Source organism: Aspergillus eucalypticola (genome assembly GCF_003184535.1).
Source record: "Aspergillus eucalypticola CBS 122712 chromosome Unknown BO83scaffold_13, whole genome shotgun sequence".
In the NCBI taxonomy this organism is placed as follows: Eukaryota; Fungi; Ascomycota; class Eurotiomycetes; order Eurotiales; family Aspergillaceae; genus Aspergillus; species Aspergillus eucalypticola.
This window is the reverse complement of record NW_020290287.1, coordinates 236,090-252,514: the sequence shown is the minus strand read 5'-3', so window position 1 is coordinate 252,514 and position 16,425 is coordinate 236,090. Positions and strand designations below refer to the sequence as shown.

At 49.2% G+C, this 16,425-nt stretch overlaps 5 protein-coding genes across 5 annotated transcripts; 4 read left to right on the top strand and 1 right to left on the bottom strand.

Annotated features, from left to right (window-relative positions):
* Window positions 1–303: 303 nt before the first annotated feature.
* Window positions 304–1,594, top strand: BO83DRAFT_408406 (arylamine N-acetyltransferase family protein). The gene is made up of 2 exons (XM_025534041.1): window positions 304–850; window positions 914–1,594. The coding sequence occupies exons 1-2, from the start codon at window positions 414–416 to the stop codon at window positions 1,461–1,463; spliced, it is 987 nt and encodes a 328-aa protein (XP_025387811.1). The 5' UTR covers window positions 304–413; the 3' UTR covers window positions 1,464–1,594.
* A 1,408-nt stretch (window positions 1,595–3,002) lies between these two features.
* On the top strand, window positions 3,003–4,528 carry BO83DRAFT_445753 (uncharacterized protein; the record flags this gene model as incomplete). Its single annotated transcript, XM_025536571.1, has 5 exons — window positions 3,003–3,230; window positions 3,304–3,408; window positions 3,474–3,698; window positions 3,801–3,955; window positions 4,009–4,528. 5 exons carry the CDS (start codon window positions 3,003–3,005, stop codon window positions 4,526–4,528), a joined length of 1,233 nt encoding a protein of 410 aa, XP_025387810.1.
* Window positions 4,529–7,327: 2,799 nt separating this feature from the next.
* On the bottom strand, window positions 7,328–10,071 carry BO83DRAFT_445751 (ferric reductase family protein; the record flags this gene model as incomplete). The annotated part of the gene is made up of 6 exons (XM_025536570.1): window positions 7,328–8,348; window positions 8,405–8,526; window positions 8,584–8,636; window positions 8,703–8,935; window positions 8,992–9,377; window positions 9,430–10,071. The coding sequence occupies 6 exons, from the start codon at window positions 10,069–10,071 to the stop codon at window positions 7,328–7,330; spliced, it is 2,457 nt and encodes an 818-aa protein (XP_025387809.1).
* A 2,830-nt stretch (window positions 10,072–12,901) lies between these two features.
* Window positions 12,902–14,386, top strand: BO83DRAFT_445748 (FTR1 family protein; the record flags this gene model as incomplete). Its single annotated transcript, XM_025536569.1, has 4 exons — window positions 12,902–12,929; window positions 13,005–13,129; window positions 13,182–13,627; window positions 13,689–14,386. 4 exons carry the CDS (start codon window positions 12,902–12,904, stop codon window positions 14,191–14,193), a joined length of 1,104 nt encoding a protein of 367 aa, XP_025387808.1. The 3' UTR covers window positions 14,194–14,386.
* Window positions 14,387–14,825: 439 nt separating this feature from the next.
* On the top strand, window positions 14,826–16,211 carry BO83DRAFT_437594 (uncharacterized protein; the record flags this gene model as incomplete). The annotated part of the gene is made up of 1 exon (XM_025536029.1): window positions 14,826–16,211. One exon carries the CDS (start codon window positions 14,826–14,828, stop codon window positions 16,209–16,211), a length of 1,386 nt encoding a protein of 461 aa, XP_025387807.1.
* Between the last annotated feature and the right edge of the window lie 214 nt (window positions 16,212–16,425).

Sequence of the window (16,425 nt, the reverse complement as noted above, 5' to 3'; positions counted from 1 at the left end):
GATGACTGGGTCATTATCATGTCAGCACTAATCCATAGTGCATGCACTAATTGCTAGCGTATCGCTCCAGCCCATAGCGACTTGCCCTTAGCTTCACCCTATCCCGAAAAGAGTAAGCTCTATGTCCTAAGTGCCACAGTAAGGTCCCAGACTGCCATCGCCCGCGCTGCTGTGTGGAAGTATCTACTGGATGGCAAACAACGCCTGAGTCTCATGACCCCGCTGTTCAACAAAAGCAATTTAATGTAATCAATCACCATATCACGCCGGGCTTATTTAGCTTACTCTCCCAGTAATCCATGGGCCTTCTCAAAGTTGGCGTTTTTCACTCGCATTTTGAATCTAGGATTCTACTGTCAATTTCCACCTCCCTCAGCCACTCAGTCCGAATTTGCAACTTCTAGTTACCCGAAATGGGCGGCATGGTTGATTGGGCAGCGCGTCCCACATATCCCTTGGAACAGCTCAGACGCTACTTCGACCGGATCGGGCTCCCCGAAAATTATCGAGAAGCTCTTCCAATGCAAGATGTAGCGATCCTCAATGGCCATTCTGCATTAGCTTTGCTGAAGGTGCTGCAACGATACCAACTAGCAGCTGTCCCTTTCGAAAACCTGAACCTCCACTATGCTGTTCATCGGAGTATTTCCATTGATCCTTATCAGGTGTTTGAGAAAATCGTTGATTCTAAGTCTCGTCGTGGGGGCTATTGCATGGAGAACAGTCTCTTGTTTGGCACCGTCCTACGAAGCCTGGGATACGATGTGACCGCCGTAGGGGGGCGAGTCAACGAAGCTGCGCAGCCCATGTCTGCCTCGAAGAATTGGAGAGGGCCCAAGTATGATGGATGGTAATTTTCCCGTCTCTTTGGGGGTAAAGCTCAAACATGAAGTGCTGACTAGCTATAATGAAGGAATCACATGGTCAACATCGTAACTATCGATGAACAAAAGTACCTTGTAGACGTTGGATTTGGCTCCAATGGGCCACACCAGCCCCTCCCACTGGTCCAGGGTTACGAGTTCCACAACGTTGGTGAACAGTCGGGCCGGCTAGTCTACGGACCTATCGCCCAACACACTAGCACCAGCCAATCTCTGTGGCAGTACGAATTTCGAAACGGGGACAGTCATTGGATTCCGGCTTACTGCTTCACCGAGATGGAGTTCCTTCCAGAGGACTTCACTATGATCAACTACTACATGAGTACCAGCCGGGAAAGCTGGTTCACTTATCATGTTGTCTGCGTGCGGATGTTACTCAACGAAGATGGTGACAAGATTGTGGGCGATGTGACCCTGTTCAACGACACGCTGAAAGAGCGCCTGGGAGCGACATCCAAGGAGCTAGAGAAATTTGCGTCGGATGAGCAGCGCGTGCTAGCGCTAGAGAGAGTATTCAAGATTCATATCTCCGAGGCCGATCGAGAGAGTATTCGCCATACTATATCGGAAATCCTCTAGAGAACGGCGCAGCCGGAGAAAGGACATCCGGAAAAAGGGCAGTAGGAAGAAAAATCACCGCACTGATAGGCTTTGTTGATCAAATATGATCTGGAAATTTGAGACAATCTTATTGGCCACTATTGTTACTGATAGGAAGCCCAATTTATTATTGATATTGTAGCGCCACAGTTAATTTAGCACGCGCTTTAGGGTACGGACCGTTTGTTGTCCCCGCCGCGGAACTGGCCAGTCATATGAATCCCACGATCCCGCTGACGTGGCGCAAATGAAGCTTGTCTAACTAATGAGATAGGATAAGGATGCTAAGCTCATTTGCTTAGCCATCTACTAGTTTCGCTCTAAGCATGATAGGATCGTCCTTCGGAGTGGGCGAACGGCTGGCCCTTTCGCTCCTGTTCCGTCTTGGCACGCGCTCATTCTACGCAAAACACGCCGGTATACTACGCCAGAAACAATATCCCCTAAGTTGGAGACTACGAGCTGGGACCAGACACTTGAGGTCCTAGCTGTATCGCGAGTTATTAGTCGGGATTAACTAATCAATTTAGGCCGAGGAAGCGAGGATGGAATCCTTTCATCCTCGACTCACTCACAGCCGTCTTCCGGGGAAATGCCAGTTTCGCATAGCTGGTTAGCTCGTGGCTGCTGAAATGCTTCCTTTCGAAGTGTCCATATCCAATCCCTGAACGTCGCTTGAGCCTGTCTCCTGTTCCGCGCGTGGTTTTCATGTCATGCACAACGATACTACACGGTTAACACTCGTCTTTGGCAGGCAAACGGACACTGCGAATTCAACACTGATCAATCTCCCCGTCGGGAACAAGGGGTAACACTCCCCCGTCATCGATCACCCATTAATGCTATGTTTTTAGCCCGTTCCTACAACTTGTGTTCTCACCCCCACCCTTGACCGATTGGCAACCTTGACGCATTAGCATAAGCTACCCATCCTATTTCAAGAGAGGGCCGAATATTACCGCGGAGCAGAGGCAAGTAGCTCTTTAGGGGACCTTGCTGTAGACTGGTTTTGCCTTTCAGCTTGGGAATCCTGGATAGCAGCCTGTAATTTCCCCAGCAACATGCGCGCTCGCCTACGTACACGACGGTACGTCATGCGTCACGGATTAGTCCTGGTCTAATGGTATGGTGGTCAAGCTAAACAGGGATCAAAGATAGTGTCTGATAGTGATACGCGCCTAGAGCGCACTATGGGCCTGCTCATTCGATCGGGGAAGTAGCTTCAGACCCCGTCTCAGCTCCTGTGTGCACTCCGACAGAAGATGGATTATTTAGGTGGCCGGGCTTGTCCGAGGTTATGCCATTCAACTAAAACATGTGCTGATAATGAGACTTCCCAGCTCGAGTCAAGTCTACTAATTGGCTCGGCTGTGGTCTGGGGGGTGCGCGTGTACATAGTTCTCCATACTTACTGCCGCAGCCGTTCGTGCTCCCTGTGTTAAACCACCATGAGCGCACAGTCTATGCTGGTACCTCTCCTTTTATGTCTACATTCCTGCTTCTACGTCAATGCCGAACATGCTTCCACAGCTCTCGCATATCTACCACCCTCTTCGCATCCCTAATATTGGCATACGCGCAATCTACCCGGCGACGAAACATGCGCCCGATCATGTCGACGAAATAGCCATTGCCACTATATACTTGATGGTGATGATGATACTGGCTGTTTTGATACGACTGGCCTTTCGGCTTCACATGCTTCGCTCACTAGAATGGGACGATGGGACTATATCGCTTGCACTGGTATGTTTACCGCGCCAGCTTTTCGAGACGATTGGTGTATTGATTCATTAATGCGGTTCCATCACGATAGTAGATCTTCGCTGTTGCACAATGTGCTGTCATTCTTGCTGGAACGAGGAATGGGTTAGGCAAGCGAGAATTGAGCCTCAGTGACACGGAAGTCCAAACACTAGAGAAGGTGGGTTTTAGCCAGTCTCTGATAACACAGGTTTGTTAATATCACAATGTCTGTTTGTCTGTCAGGTTCTCTATTCATCGGAAATTCTATACATTCTTGCTCTTAGCTTAGCAAAGACCTCAGTACTGCTACTCTTGAACAGGTTGGCTGTTAACAAGTGGCATAAGCGGATTTCATTCTGGACGTCAATTCTGGTCGGTATTTGGACTGTGCCAGTCCTTTTCACTCTGGCACTACAATGCGGAGTGCCTAATCCTTGGGATCTTAGCGAAGGCCATTGCGTAGATAGTGTGAGTTGGCAGATCCTCCTCGCCTATCATCTCAAAACTCGCGCACGCCCATATGCTATCAGGATATTCATATATTTCCATTCCATGCAACGACACTGACAGGTACGAATGCAGTTCGCCTTCTGGACAGGAATCTCCCCTATCGACATAATAACAGAACTCGTCATCTGCATCCTACCTATGTACATCGTGAAACCAGTCCAGGTCGTCTCCGGGAAGAAAGTCACCGTTGTGGTTGCATTTTTCATCCGCATCTTGTAGGTGTATTCTAGAACTTATTGCAAATATAAACCTAACGAGAGACTGCCAGCGTTATCATGACCACAGTTATTCGCCTCATCCTCATGCGCCACTCCCAGTCCTCTTCCTTCACGGACATGAACGACGCCGCGTTTGCAACAACCATCACAACAGAATGCGTCCTCTGCGTCAGCATCATGACAGCCTGTATCCCGTGCCTGAAACCGTTCCTCGATGCCTTTGACAGCGGCATGCTCAACGTATCTTTACATAAGCGCATTGGTGAAGGCAGCAATAGCAACTCTTATGGCAATGCGTACGCGATGACGAGTATGAGCAAAGGTGTTAAAGAATCAGCCACTAGGTCACGGTACATGGAGGATGAGATCGAGGGCTTGGGCACTTCTGCTGCAGCGTTTGCTGTCACATCTCCGGGTCAGTCATTGGGTAGGAGGGATTCAACTCTGGTCATTCAGAGAACAGATCAGTGGAGCGTAAGGTGCGAATACGTTGATCCGAGGAATGGGTCTGTTGAGGATGTGACGGAGCGGTCGGAGAATAGTGTGGCTAGGTGTGAACATTCTTTGTAGTAATTTCCTATGTTTCTGGTACGGTTTGTAGATAATCTTCCTGCGGCTTGGCTGATGGGCCTACCTCGTAGCAGAATCTACCCCCCAAATTATCTGCATATGTGTCATTAGGTTCTCATAGACTGTAATCTACTCTTAGGCCACCAAAGGCTGGTACTTCATATATGACTGATTGATTACTTAACTTGTTGCTTCATCTTCGAACATAGCACATCCAGAGTACTCTTGCCGAGTTGCCAACGGCTAGAACAAGATTCTTTCTAAATCTCGCCAGCATTGAGGTCCAGAAATGGAAGCTGTCTAGGAGCATTGATGCAGTGAAGACAGAGGGGTGGAGGGGAGCGTTAAGGAAAACGGCGTAGTCCAACTACCACTTTTTAAAATGATATATACCGTTTCTTGGACCAACAATTTGTTCTGCTCCCTATATTTCTTTCAGAATATATAGGAATAAACCTGCCCTTGTAGCATCCATTGTGTGGAGATGACAGACAGCTTTGTAGAGAATGTCTGCTAGGCAGGACAACCAGCATAATGGGATAAGGGAATCGAACTCACAATGACGTAAACTTTTACGCAGTCGTCCAACCAGGCCACTGAGGTGGGTGCCCTGTACATGTCATCAATGATCTCTTCGGGCCAAATGGGCCCCAGGGATACCAATGACGTGTCACTGATCAATCCCGCGACCTATTCCACCCATATCAGGATATATATATATATAGGGAACTAAAAGTGCTTCATTCTTAGGCCCGTATGCGGGACACTCACACGCAAGGGGGCAGAAATTAGAATGGCAGTGTCAAAATAGAGCTGGAAAAATAGTTGAGAGAGATTCAGAGGATTCCTGACACCATGATTCAATAATATTGATACTGTATAACCTCTGGACGAGGCAATAAGAAAGCAAGGTGATTATTCCCAAAAATTTCAAAATAGTAGATGTTATGTGTGGTTCTAGCTTGATAGTATAATGTCTTTGCACGTGATAAAAGCTCATTTGGTATAAGTCCGAAATGTTTTTCTAGCTCCGGTTTGACACTTGCGCTCTAATTTTAAACCCTGTCACGTGTGGGTGCCCCACGTACGCTTTATCTGGTATCTCGAAACGACTTTGCTGGAGGTCATATTGTCGAAGAATTGGGCAAAGGAGATCAGTTTGATGTGATAGTAGATTTTTCAGTATCGCTTATCTTGCAATACTGCTTCTGCTGTCACGTCACTATCCCTTATAACATATCTTCATTCATATTCATGTAAAATGAATACCTGCGTCAGGAGTATATATATATATGAGCTACATACTATTGAAGTACCCACCTTGCTGCATCATGACCTGCTTGTCCCAATCCCCTGTTTATGAGGGGTATTGAAAATTTCGAGACCTATATTCACAAACGTAAATTCTATTGGACATAGTGCATTGAGTATTTCCTAATTTCAACTTGGTTCCTTATTTTCGTCGATATTGCACCTCGGTATCGGGATGCTTTGCCAGGTAACGCCTTGTCTTTATGGATGGAACCTAATGTTTCGAGATTTTTCTACCCGTAGCACGGAATATATATATATATATATATCGTACAGGTACTAGTTGTGTTAGAGGCAGCTCACATAGGTTGGAGTAAATAAGCTGCCACAACCTCAAGTGAAAGTAACATTCTATACAAAACTCATTATCTGATGAGGGTTGGCCACCTGTTGGTGGCGACTAAGAACTTCATACTGTGTAGGCTTACTGACTGAGAGCCTAGTACCATAGTGGAGGGAAAAACAACGTTTTGGCAGAGTCTGGATCTACCATTTTGTTGGAAGAAGCGAAGACTAACACCGGTAGCTTGGATGTCATCCCCCAAGCTCGGAACTAGAAGTCACACTTGGGCTGCCTCGAGTAGCAGGAAACGCTGCCGCCCATTTGTGCAGTGCCTCATTCACTATAACTTTATTCGGCCATTATGGATATCACGAGAAATCGAATTAAATGCCGCCCTACGCCATGGCAGTGAAACGGCCCAGGCGCCTGGCGCGCATTCCGCCGGAAAATCTCAGCTCGAATTCCAGCCGAGCCTGGCCAGCCGGCGCCAACCCCTCACCCAGATTCTTAGCCTCAGCCCAGCCAAGCCCGGAGACCAAAAACAAACTTCCTAGATCAATTGCTTCGCCAAGCGCTGAGACCTTACCGAGCTCCGAGGCCCTACAACCCTATTCCATCCATGCCCAAGGGTGTTGGGGGGGGGGGGGGGGGGGCAATATCCAGTACAAGCTTGCGAGAGCCCCTCTACCCACACACAGATTGATCACTGCAAGGATGGGGCCATCTTAGCTTGTTTCGGGTACGAGCTTGCGAAGGTTCCACGCGACGGGATCCACCGGCCGTGGTTCCTCCCGCTCAAAGCAGCCTGGGTCGGCAGTTTAACCCGAAGGGCCGGATTTTGGTATCAACGGGCGATGGGGCCGGAGTTTGGCCGGGTGGGAAATTACCGGTGAGGACTTTATATGTTTGTTGTTGCCTGGGCGTGGTACAGCTCTGGGTACAATCTAAAGGGTAGATTAATGAGCTAATTGTAGTCAGGACAATGCCGTTGTATCTTTCACGCAAGAGATCAAGTATAGACTATCGGCGAATAAAGAGGGAATGAGATAAATAACAATTGTAGATATCAATATTAAGTAAATTTTCATTACTGTGCAGTAAAACCTGCATAGTTCCACATTACATATACTCGTTGGCAAAAACAATCAATCCATGCCGCAAACCCCTTCCAATCATATTGCATCATCCTCATTCCCAAACCCACTTTACCAGCCGAATGCCTCCTCGAAGTACTCAATGTCCTGGAATCCACCCTTCATGGCCTCGTACACCGAAGACCTGCACTCATCCGCCATCACGGCCGGACCACAGGTAATAACAGCCAACCGGGCCGAGCTAGCCTCTGCCTCACGCACAGCAGTCATTACACTGGCGCGAATAGCAGGCCGGCCGTAGCGATGCTCGACGTTGAGGTCCTCGACGGAGCGAATCGACCCGCTGGACCTGTCCTGGAGAGCCATAGCATCCGCAACAGCCTCCTTCTCCTTCGTCGGAGTCGTTACGCCGGAGTCAATTACGTTTCCGGCCGCCGACCTGTCAGTGCAGAAGAGAGTGGTGGTAATGTCGCTGTGCTCGAAAGCTGCGGACAGATCTCTGCAGCAGACTTCGTCGAATATCTTCTTTTGGCGGCCTGTCCAGATGAGCTGGATACGAGTGGTGTTGGTCTTGCCGGCCTCGACGCGCGAGATGTGGTCCAGGATGTAAGGCACCGCGCAGGCAATACCAGTTCCACCCATGATCATGAGGACTGTGTCGAAAGTGTGAAGAGGAGCCTGGTGTCCGTATGGGCCCTCCAGGAGGAGCTTAGGGCGAATTTCAGAGCCGGCCTTCTGGCATTGGTCACGCAGACGTCTCGTCCAGCCGTCATAGGGACGGATGTAGAAGATAAGCTTCGAAGACTCCTCCTTCGAAGTTGCGTTCTCGTAACAACCCAGAGTGAAGGGGTGGTTTTCCCAACCGCGGAGAGTGACGGGTTGGTAGAGGTAGTAGTGTTGGCCAGGGGCAGGCTTCAGGGTTTGAGAGGCAGGGTATATCTCGACGCGGATCAGGTCGCTTTCAGGACTATAGCTGACCGTGGAGGAGGTCGTCGAGATGAATCCCTTTCCGAACTTGACGTGGAGGTTGCAGTAGAGCATGCGTGCATAGCGGACGGCACGATCGAAGCCCCAAATGGCAACCATGGGCCAGAGGTAGCCGTTGTAGACGGTCCCGTCGAAGCTGGTGTGGCTGCAGTCTTACAGTTAGAGGTGGTGATGTGGATTGCGTTGTTAAGGAGAGCATACCGGAACAAGGCGTAGATGGTCAGAATGGCCAAGAGGACGTGGATGATCAAGAAAGTCTCGTAGAATCTCTGACGAAGCCAAGTACCAGACTGGAAGAGTATAACTGCCATAACAACGGTAGCCTAGAAAATGATTAGAATTGTTGGGCACCACGTATTATCAGAATAGCTATAACATACCACAATACCCATGTAGAAGTAGTTCTGCTTCAGCGCGCTGTGGTATCTGCCATCTGTATGTAGCATATGTTGTCAACGGTATGTAAATAGTAGGAACTGGTTGTGATAAGGGGGCTAACCATAAACCTGGAAGACCACAGTGTAGGCGAATGAGTGAACAATAGCCAGAAGGGTACACACCCAGGCCGTGTGACGGTGGAAGATGTTGAAAGACTGCACGTTGAAATCGGTCGCCCAGAGGAAAATATTGTTGCGCCCAGCAAAGAGCCAAAGGAAGGGCAGGCAGGCGTAGGACAAAACACCAGTGCGGTCGGAGGAATATTGCCAATTTTGCTCGTACAGACTCGGCGTGCTTGAAGTTGAGCCGTTAGTTAAAGCGAACTAGCCCTGAGTAGACTGATAACGCACCTGATGTTACCCGTGAAACTCTCGTAGTTGACGCAAGACAGAATGATAGCGACGGCCCAGAAACCAAAGACGATCAAGGTGTCCAGTCGTTTGGGAATGGTGTGAAACAGGAAAAGCTGTTGGTGGTTCGACAGGTAGGGAGCGAAGCTGGCAGGAATCACAAAGTATGTGCGCATAAAGTGTGCAACTGCAGCGACTGGTGCGAATGCCTTGCTTTGAGGGACTGCACTGTTTTTCTCGGCGTCACCAGAATTAGAAAGTCTCATACTAGAACGGACAAACTTCCAGGCCTTCACTATTATTCCAAGGGCCAGGACACCGCCCCAGTATCCCATGAGACCCCATCCATAGCGTTTGTCTTTGATCAATGCATAGTCGTGAGTGACCTGAGCTCATGTTAGTAGAATAGTGATAGGAATAGTCAAGCAGTTGACCCACGTAAGACTTGTAAGCCCGCTTGTAGTAGGAATGACTCAGAAGGACAGGTGATTCAATGGTTCCGGTCGTAGTAGTACTATTAGTTTCCGGGTCGATAACAGGCAAGGAGGCAATATAGGCGTCGGTGGCATTGGCTTCGATCTCGGTCAGGCTAATCAGGGACACACTGCTTTGTTCACAAAGACTCTCCCAGTAGGATGGGATTGCGGAACTGAGTTGTTCCTCAGTGCACCACGCCTTTGCACTGGCATACAGGGACATGACTCCCACGGTACTTGTACAACCTCCCGTTGAACTGGCACCATGATGACCACGCTTCTCTCGCATGGCTCGGCGACGGTGTGAGCTTGAGCTGCTGGATGAGCCATGTCCAGAGCTACTGGAGGAGCTACTGGAGGAGCTACTGGAGGAGCTGCTGGAGGAGTTGGTGGAGGAATACTGGCTGGAAGACCCATACTCTGTCGTGCCGGAGCTCGATGATGTCGAGGTTGCCCCTTCGAATGTGTATGAGCCGAGAGACGAATATATAGCGTAGAAGCAATAATCAGCCAGATTGGGAGCCGACATTGTCAAGCCCTGACCGGCGAGGACCGGGCTCACGGCCCAGCTCAGTCCAAGCAAGATGGCAGCGTGGGAACGCATGTTGACACGGATGAGCTCAAAGTCTGTCTGACCAAGTCGAGGAAGCCCATTGCCCGGTATATATGTCTGGCCAGACTTTTGCCTTCTATTGTCATACGGTGCCTAATGGGACCCATTCTAATCGCTAGATTGCAAATACATCCGAGCCCAGCCAACTGAAGTCTCTAGAAAGAGGCGTTCCTCTAGCAGAGTTTTCTTCTCCAGTCATGCCTTGTGCAAAATTCCGGAGCAGCCGATGGTGGGAAGCGTTGTATCATACCCCATTTACTGGTCCGCCAAATTGCGCCCACGAACCATTGACCCATATGGTTGGACGTGCCAAGACGCAAGAGATTGATAAGTCGGAAATAACGATCCAACTAAGTATACGTATGCTTAATTCTCGTCAAAGTAATTCTTCCCCGTTCATAAGAGCCCGTATCTGTAGCCGCCGACGACGGAGCCCACTGGCCATGTGGGCTGCCAAGACTAATATCGCCGAAGCTTCATCAGATAAGATCCACAGGCCAAGCAGCGGCCATATGACTGACAAGAAATTCTTGGCCACTTGTACTTGACCCCACCAACAAGGTGCCACCAGCTGGAAGGCCGTGCTTGGCAATAATGCAGCAACGTACGGGCCGTCGGTCATCCCCGGCTTTGACTCATGACTTGGTAGGTTCCTTTTAGAAATGGGAGTTGATCTATCTCCCACGGGCGCTGTATCCGAGCCCCGGGTGGTCCTAAGCGAGATGGCGGAATGACACGGTCTGTCTTGGCATCAAATTATTACCATATTGGGAGTCCACCCCACGTTTGGTGCGGTTGTTCCAGGTTTGTTGTCGCAAAGTATACACGTTTCAGGGTAACCTGTCCGCGTTCCTGCGGCAATTATGTACGCATTGTATGATTGTGATAGTTTTGCCGCTTGGCATGACGTCCTGTTCATGGTTGGGTTATAGGTTGCACGTATTGGGTTCAGACAGCTCCTATCAATCATGAAAAACTGGCTCGAAGCACAGGTTGTCCGTTGGGCAACATGACCGCACAAGTACTGGACATGTGACCATGGTATGTCACAATTGATTAAGCTTGGGTAAACCAGCAAATCTTGCATCAGTCCCTAGAGTTTATCTGGGAGGAACCCTTATTACAGTGAAGATATGTGGTTGTCAATCCCACGCCTGGTTCGCCCGTTGGAATTCGCACCCAGTATCCACCCTTGTCCGAGTTAAGCAACCGATCCCTCCCAGCCTCCTATTCATCTAATGGCCCCATGACCCATAGGAAGAGGAGATGCAAGTCACTAGAGAACTCCCCCGTATGGCGGTCCCACCGGCCCGCCGCTGATATCCCGAGGGAAGGTTATGAGAAAGAAAGGAATTAGTTTGCGAGCCTAACCTAAAGCTTAATTAGCGAGTACGCTAGGATTGCATGGCGCAACCGAGTTCTACGGGTCATCTTATCAATCAACAATACTTGTATCAAACGAGTGGTAATTTTACGTCCACTGTGCCTGACGATCCTCGAAAGATAACTTGAATCTGCTTTGGTCCGATGGACATCATCGTTGTTCTGGAACACTGAGGAGTGTTGCAGAGGTGAATCAGCTAAGTATAGATAGGTTCGGGACATCGTGTGTGGTTGCAGCCGTCCTGTCTTGTTCGGCCATGGGTCGAGTGATTGTACGATTCCATGGTGCAGGTCAATTCAACCACTGGTATAACCGCACTGGCGCCTCAAGATTAAAGAACAGGGCACTAGTCAAGTGATTTTACCGTTATTTAGTGTGAATAGCATCGGTGGGAAAGATTTCTTCCATGGGTGCTCTGGCGTCCCTCCAAATGGCTCTCCCCAAGACCTAAGTGCTCCCAACGATGAAGGTATAATCTTTAACATCGGGGTCCCACATGAACCTAAGTAATCAATCTAGCTGACTTTTCCACTAAACTCTGCACTATAGCCATGTTTCGACCATATCCACCGTCTTGGTCTTGGTACCGAAGTAGGAATTCTCGTCAGCGTTGTAGTCGCATAATAATGATGGCGTGAAATGACACATCCTCATCCGATCTCCTACCTATGTCTGAGTAGATCGCACCTTGTGACAAGAGCTGAGCATAAGTCTGTTACGTGGTGGTCAAAGGAGCATTGCCCATAGGAAATTCGTGGTAATGCCAGGTCTTGGCGTGTCTCTTGGCAAGACGTTGTAGTATCCGGAGTACGGTGACTGTATCGTTACAGCCGACTATCAACCCAAACTTCAACCATCCGCCCGATGGGGCACCCACTTTTTGACCGGGTATGATTTATCAGATCCATACCCATGACTCCAGTTAACCAATCGCTTCTGACTCCTCACTATCAGATTTTTTCTGCGTCTTGGCAAACATCCTTGACCCGCTTATAGTTACCAAGGCCATGCCTCTGAGACCCTTTGCATGCCGCGATAGCCATACTCTAGGCATATGACAAGAGATTATTCCCTGTGAAGATTGATAAGCGAGAACCGGAGTGTCCATTTTTGTTACGTAGGTAATTGAGCATCGCATACAGCCGGACACTGGAGTCCCGGTCGATTTTGCTCCTAGTGCCATGGCAATTTCGGTGTGGTGCCTCTATGAATGGTTGGAGTGGCACCTGAGCCGCTGAAAAGACGCATCCGAATGGGTTGCGGGAATCGGAGAAGACTTAGAGAAATCCGTCCTTGATCCGCTGCAGTATATGTTGCTATCATCTCCCTCGGTCATCACAGGGACTGTCACAGGACTTTTGGCTTGGACTCTCATTCACTTTTGTCCCTTTCAACTGTCTCTCGGGGTTGCCTTGGACAAGGCTTACTGTCGACAATATGGCCAACAGTGTGTTTGCAGTGACGGGTATGATATCTCTGACTCTTACACCTTATTGTAGCAACATATTCGCTCTTTTGATCCAGTGCTCACTTTCAATAGTCTTCTTCATCTGCTTTCGTGAATGTCTGGAGAGTGTCATTATCGTCTCCGTGCTTTTGTCTTTCCTTAAGCAGACACTAGGAGGAGAAGGCGATGTACAAACATTAAAACGATTAAATCGACATGTATGTTTCTTCCCTCATACAGAATCCCATTCTCCCTTCTTACATAATCCAGGTATGGCTTGGTGTAGCATTAGGTCTCTTCATATGTTTGTGTGTCGGCGGTGGTATGATTGGTGCCTTCTACGGCCTCAACAAGGATGTCTTCACCGGTAGTGAGGATATTTGGGAAGGTATCTTCGGATTCATCGCTTCCATCATTATCAGTATCATGGGTGCTGGTCTCTTGCGCGTCTCGAAGCTGCAGGACAAGTGGCGCGATAAGCTGGCCCAGGCTCTTGAAGAGAAGGAGAAGACCAAGATCGGTATTTACCAGCGGTTCAAAGACTGGTCCAAGAAATATGTCATGTTCCTTCTTCCGTTCGTGACTGTTCTTCGTGAGGGTCTTGAGGCCGTCGTATATGTCGGTGGCGTGGGTCTCGGTCTTCCTGCTACTTCGTTCCCTCTCGCAGTCGTTTGTGGTCTTGCTGCCGGTATTGCTGTCGGATACCTTCTTTACAGGTCAGTTTTCCTCTCGTGCTGAAAAGGGTTGCAGTTCCGTCTAACATTTCTACTCCAATAGATGTGGTAACACTGCCTCCCTGCAATACTTCCTGATCATCTCGACCTGCTTCCTCTACCTCGTCTCCGCTGGTCTCTTCTCCCGTGCCATTTGGTACCTCCAGAATAACGCCTGGAACAATATCATCGGTGGTGATGCCTCTGAAACGGGTTCGGGGGCCGGTTCCTACGATATCCGCCAGAGTGTCTGGCACGTCAACTGCTGCAACCCCGAACTGGGTAGTGGTGGTGGATGGGGTATCTTCAACGCCCTTTTCGGCTGGACCAACTCTGCCACCTATGGATCCGTGCTGGGTTACAACCTGTACTGGATCTGTATCATCACTGCCTATGTTTGCATGTGGTACAATGAGCGTTACGGCTACGTTCCGTTCTTCTCGGCCTGCATGCGCAGAATCCGCCCTAAGAAGGCTGCCAGCCGGTCCAGCAGTGAGGGCGTGATTGAGAAGAGCAAGGAGGTTGATATGATGCCATCGCAAATTATCACCAGGGAAATCAATGCCTGAGCGTACGGCTAAATGTTTTACTGTCGGTGTTGTGGTGAACACCGTCAATGAGATTTGAAGGGGGCTAGAAAAGATGAGGGCCTTGAAAAAGGAGGTTGCCTACCGTGCACGGCCTGGCAACAGCTAGTGATTGCGATGATTGTATTCGAATCTACGGGCTGGGAATGTTAGTTCTTGCTACATAATGGTAGTACGGTGGAAAGCTAGAGGAACTAATCATTTCCGTGAATCAAAATTGCAACTATTATTCCCACCTTCGGCTGACAATCATCCGTCCTTGTAGGGCTGATCGGAACATCTGATCTGAAATTGGGAACATGAGGGGAAAAGAACACAAATAAGAGACTGCAACAATCATGTCTCTACCTCCGATCCTGCATGATGAAATTTGTAGTACGCGTCAATCAACAGGGAAGAAAATATAACTAACTAGGTGGCGAGCAAGGCTCGGGGATAAGCGCTGGCGCCTTGAGCTCAATGTGGATCCTCCGAGCTGCGGACAACATAGCCAGCCGCCATATAAACTAAACGAGAGTCCAATAAACTTAGAGAGAGGTGAGTCCCATTCAATCTCCAGGACTTTAATGATCATGTATCATTCAATTTTATTAACGTGCCTAACAGCCTTCTCCATGACTACCACCACCACGGCCCTCGCCATCGGGGAACCGCAACCCATGCACAACGCCAACCACATCTTCAACGCCATCCACTCCTCCATGCGACAATGGGGATCATCAATTCATCATAATGGAATGTCTTTTTTTCTTGCCTCTGTCCCGAAGGGAGTCAAGCTCTATCACGGTGACACACGATCAGACCCCATCTCCAGGATAGGCTGGATGGCTTTCGACCCCGAGCACGCCATGGTATTCGCTCGAACACCTTCAAAACAGCCATCTCACAGGGACTCCGAGTCCCAGCAAGTAATGATTACCCCAGCTGAGACTGGCAGTCTTCACACCTACGCGACCACGGAAGACCTTCGCCTCGTTTACATTGACGGTACCTCGGCGGGGAAGTCTCAAATAGGCACACTGGACCTGCAGGACAGAGTCCTATTCGAAGATATACTGAAGCATGGAGGCGTAAGCCAAGAGTCAGCGCGCGCTGGCGCTATTTGTGAGATCGCGCAAGAGGAATGGAATGGACGTATCGACGGCGTGATCCGGATGGCAGCGGGTTTTGAGATCATTCTCTGTAATCCCGAACAGAAGCTAGACACAGTCAATATTGCTCGAGTGACGCTTCCCAGTCGGGATTCCGCAAAGAAAAGCGGCAAACCTGGTGACTTGCTTCAGACGGTCACATCAAGGTATCATGGCATTGGCGGCGACCGGGTCATTGTCAACTATGACGCTTTCGTCACTGCATATGACTACGGTCTTGATCTGTTCCATGGTGGTAGCAAGCATCCGCGTCTTGCGCATCTCCCTGCTTCATCGCTTGCGCCCATTAGGGATGATTTGACTGCGCTAGTCATGATTCACGATCCTACGACGCGGGTGATAAACTGGCAAGGAGTGGTGGACATGGTGGTTGAGAAATACGGTCGCATTCTGCGCGGCTTAGTATCCGCCCATCATGACGATCAGGCTGCTCGCCTCGAGTTTATTATGGAGACGGCAGAGCGTATATTATCCCCATTTGTCGATCGCGACAATCGTGATTACTACGCTGAGATTAACCGATGTGCTAGCCAGTTCATTCCAACTCATGCTCCTAAGGACTCTTTGGGCTACCGAGCTGTCTATACTGTTAGCAGTAGGATCTGCAGCAGTCTTATGGCAGGCATGGAGGCCAAGGAGTACGGTATAGTGACAACTATTCTGCAGGACCTGATGCACTATCTTGACTGGAGTATATGGAAGGAGTGTTCTGGTTGCCAGGATAATGAATTCTGTGCTGTTCCTATCTGGCCGCAGGGGTCACAGGAAGATTACGATCATCCGCGATGCCAGAAGTATGATAGCGCCTTTCAGGGGGACAATGACTACTGGGGCCCTGTGTGGCGTTAGTTCGCACAGCTTTCCCTGGTCTTTCTTTTGCATGTTATACTGGAGTTATTATAAGGTGTTGGGTTTGGGTAGTTAGTTAAGTTTGCGACTATAGATTCTACATCCATCACATCTTCACATATCACATGAGCAGACCGTCTTATATATTTAAACAGAGTTTTTTTCTTTAGCAGAGAAGATAGTGACATTCTCCCTTGACACCGTGGCGGTGCTG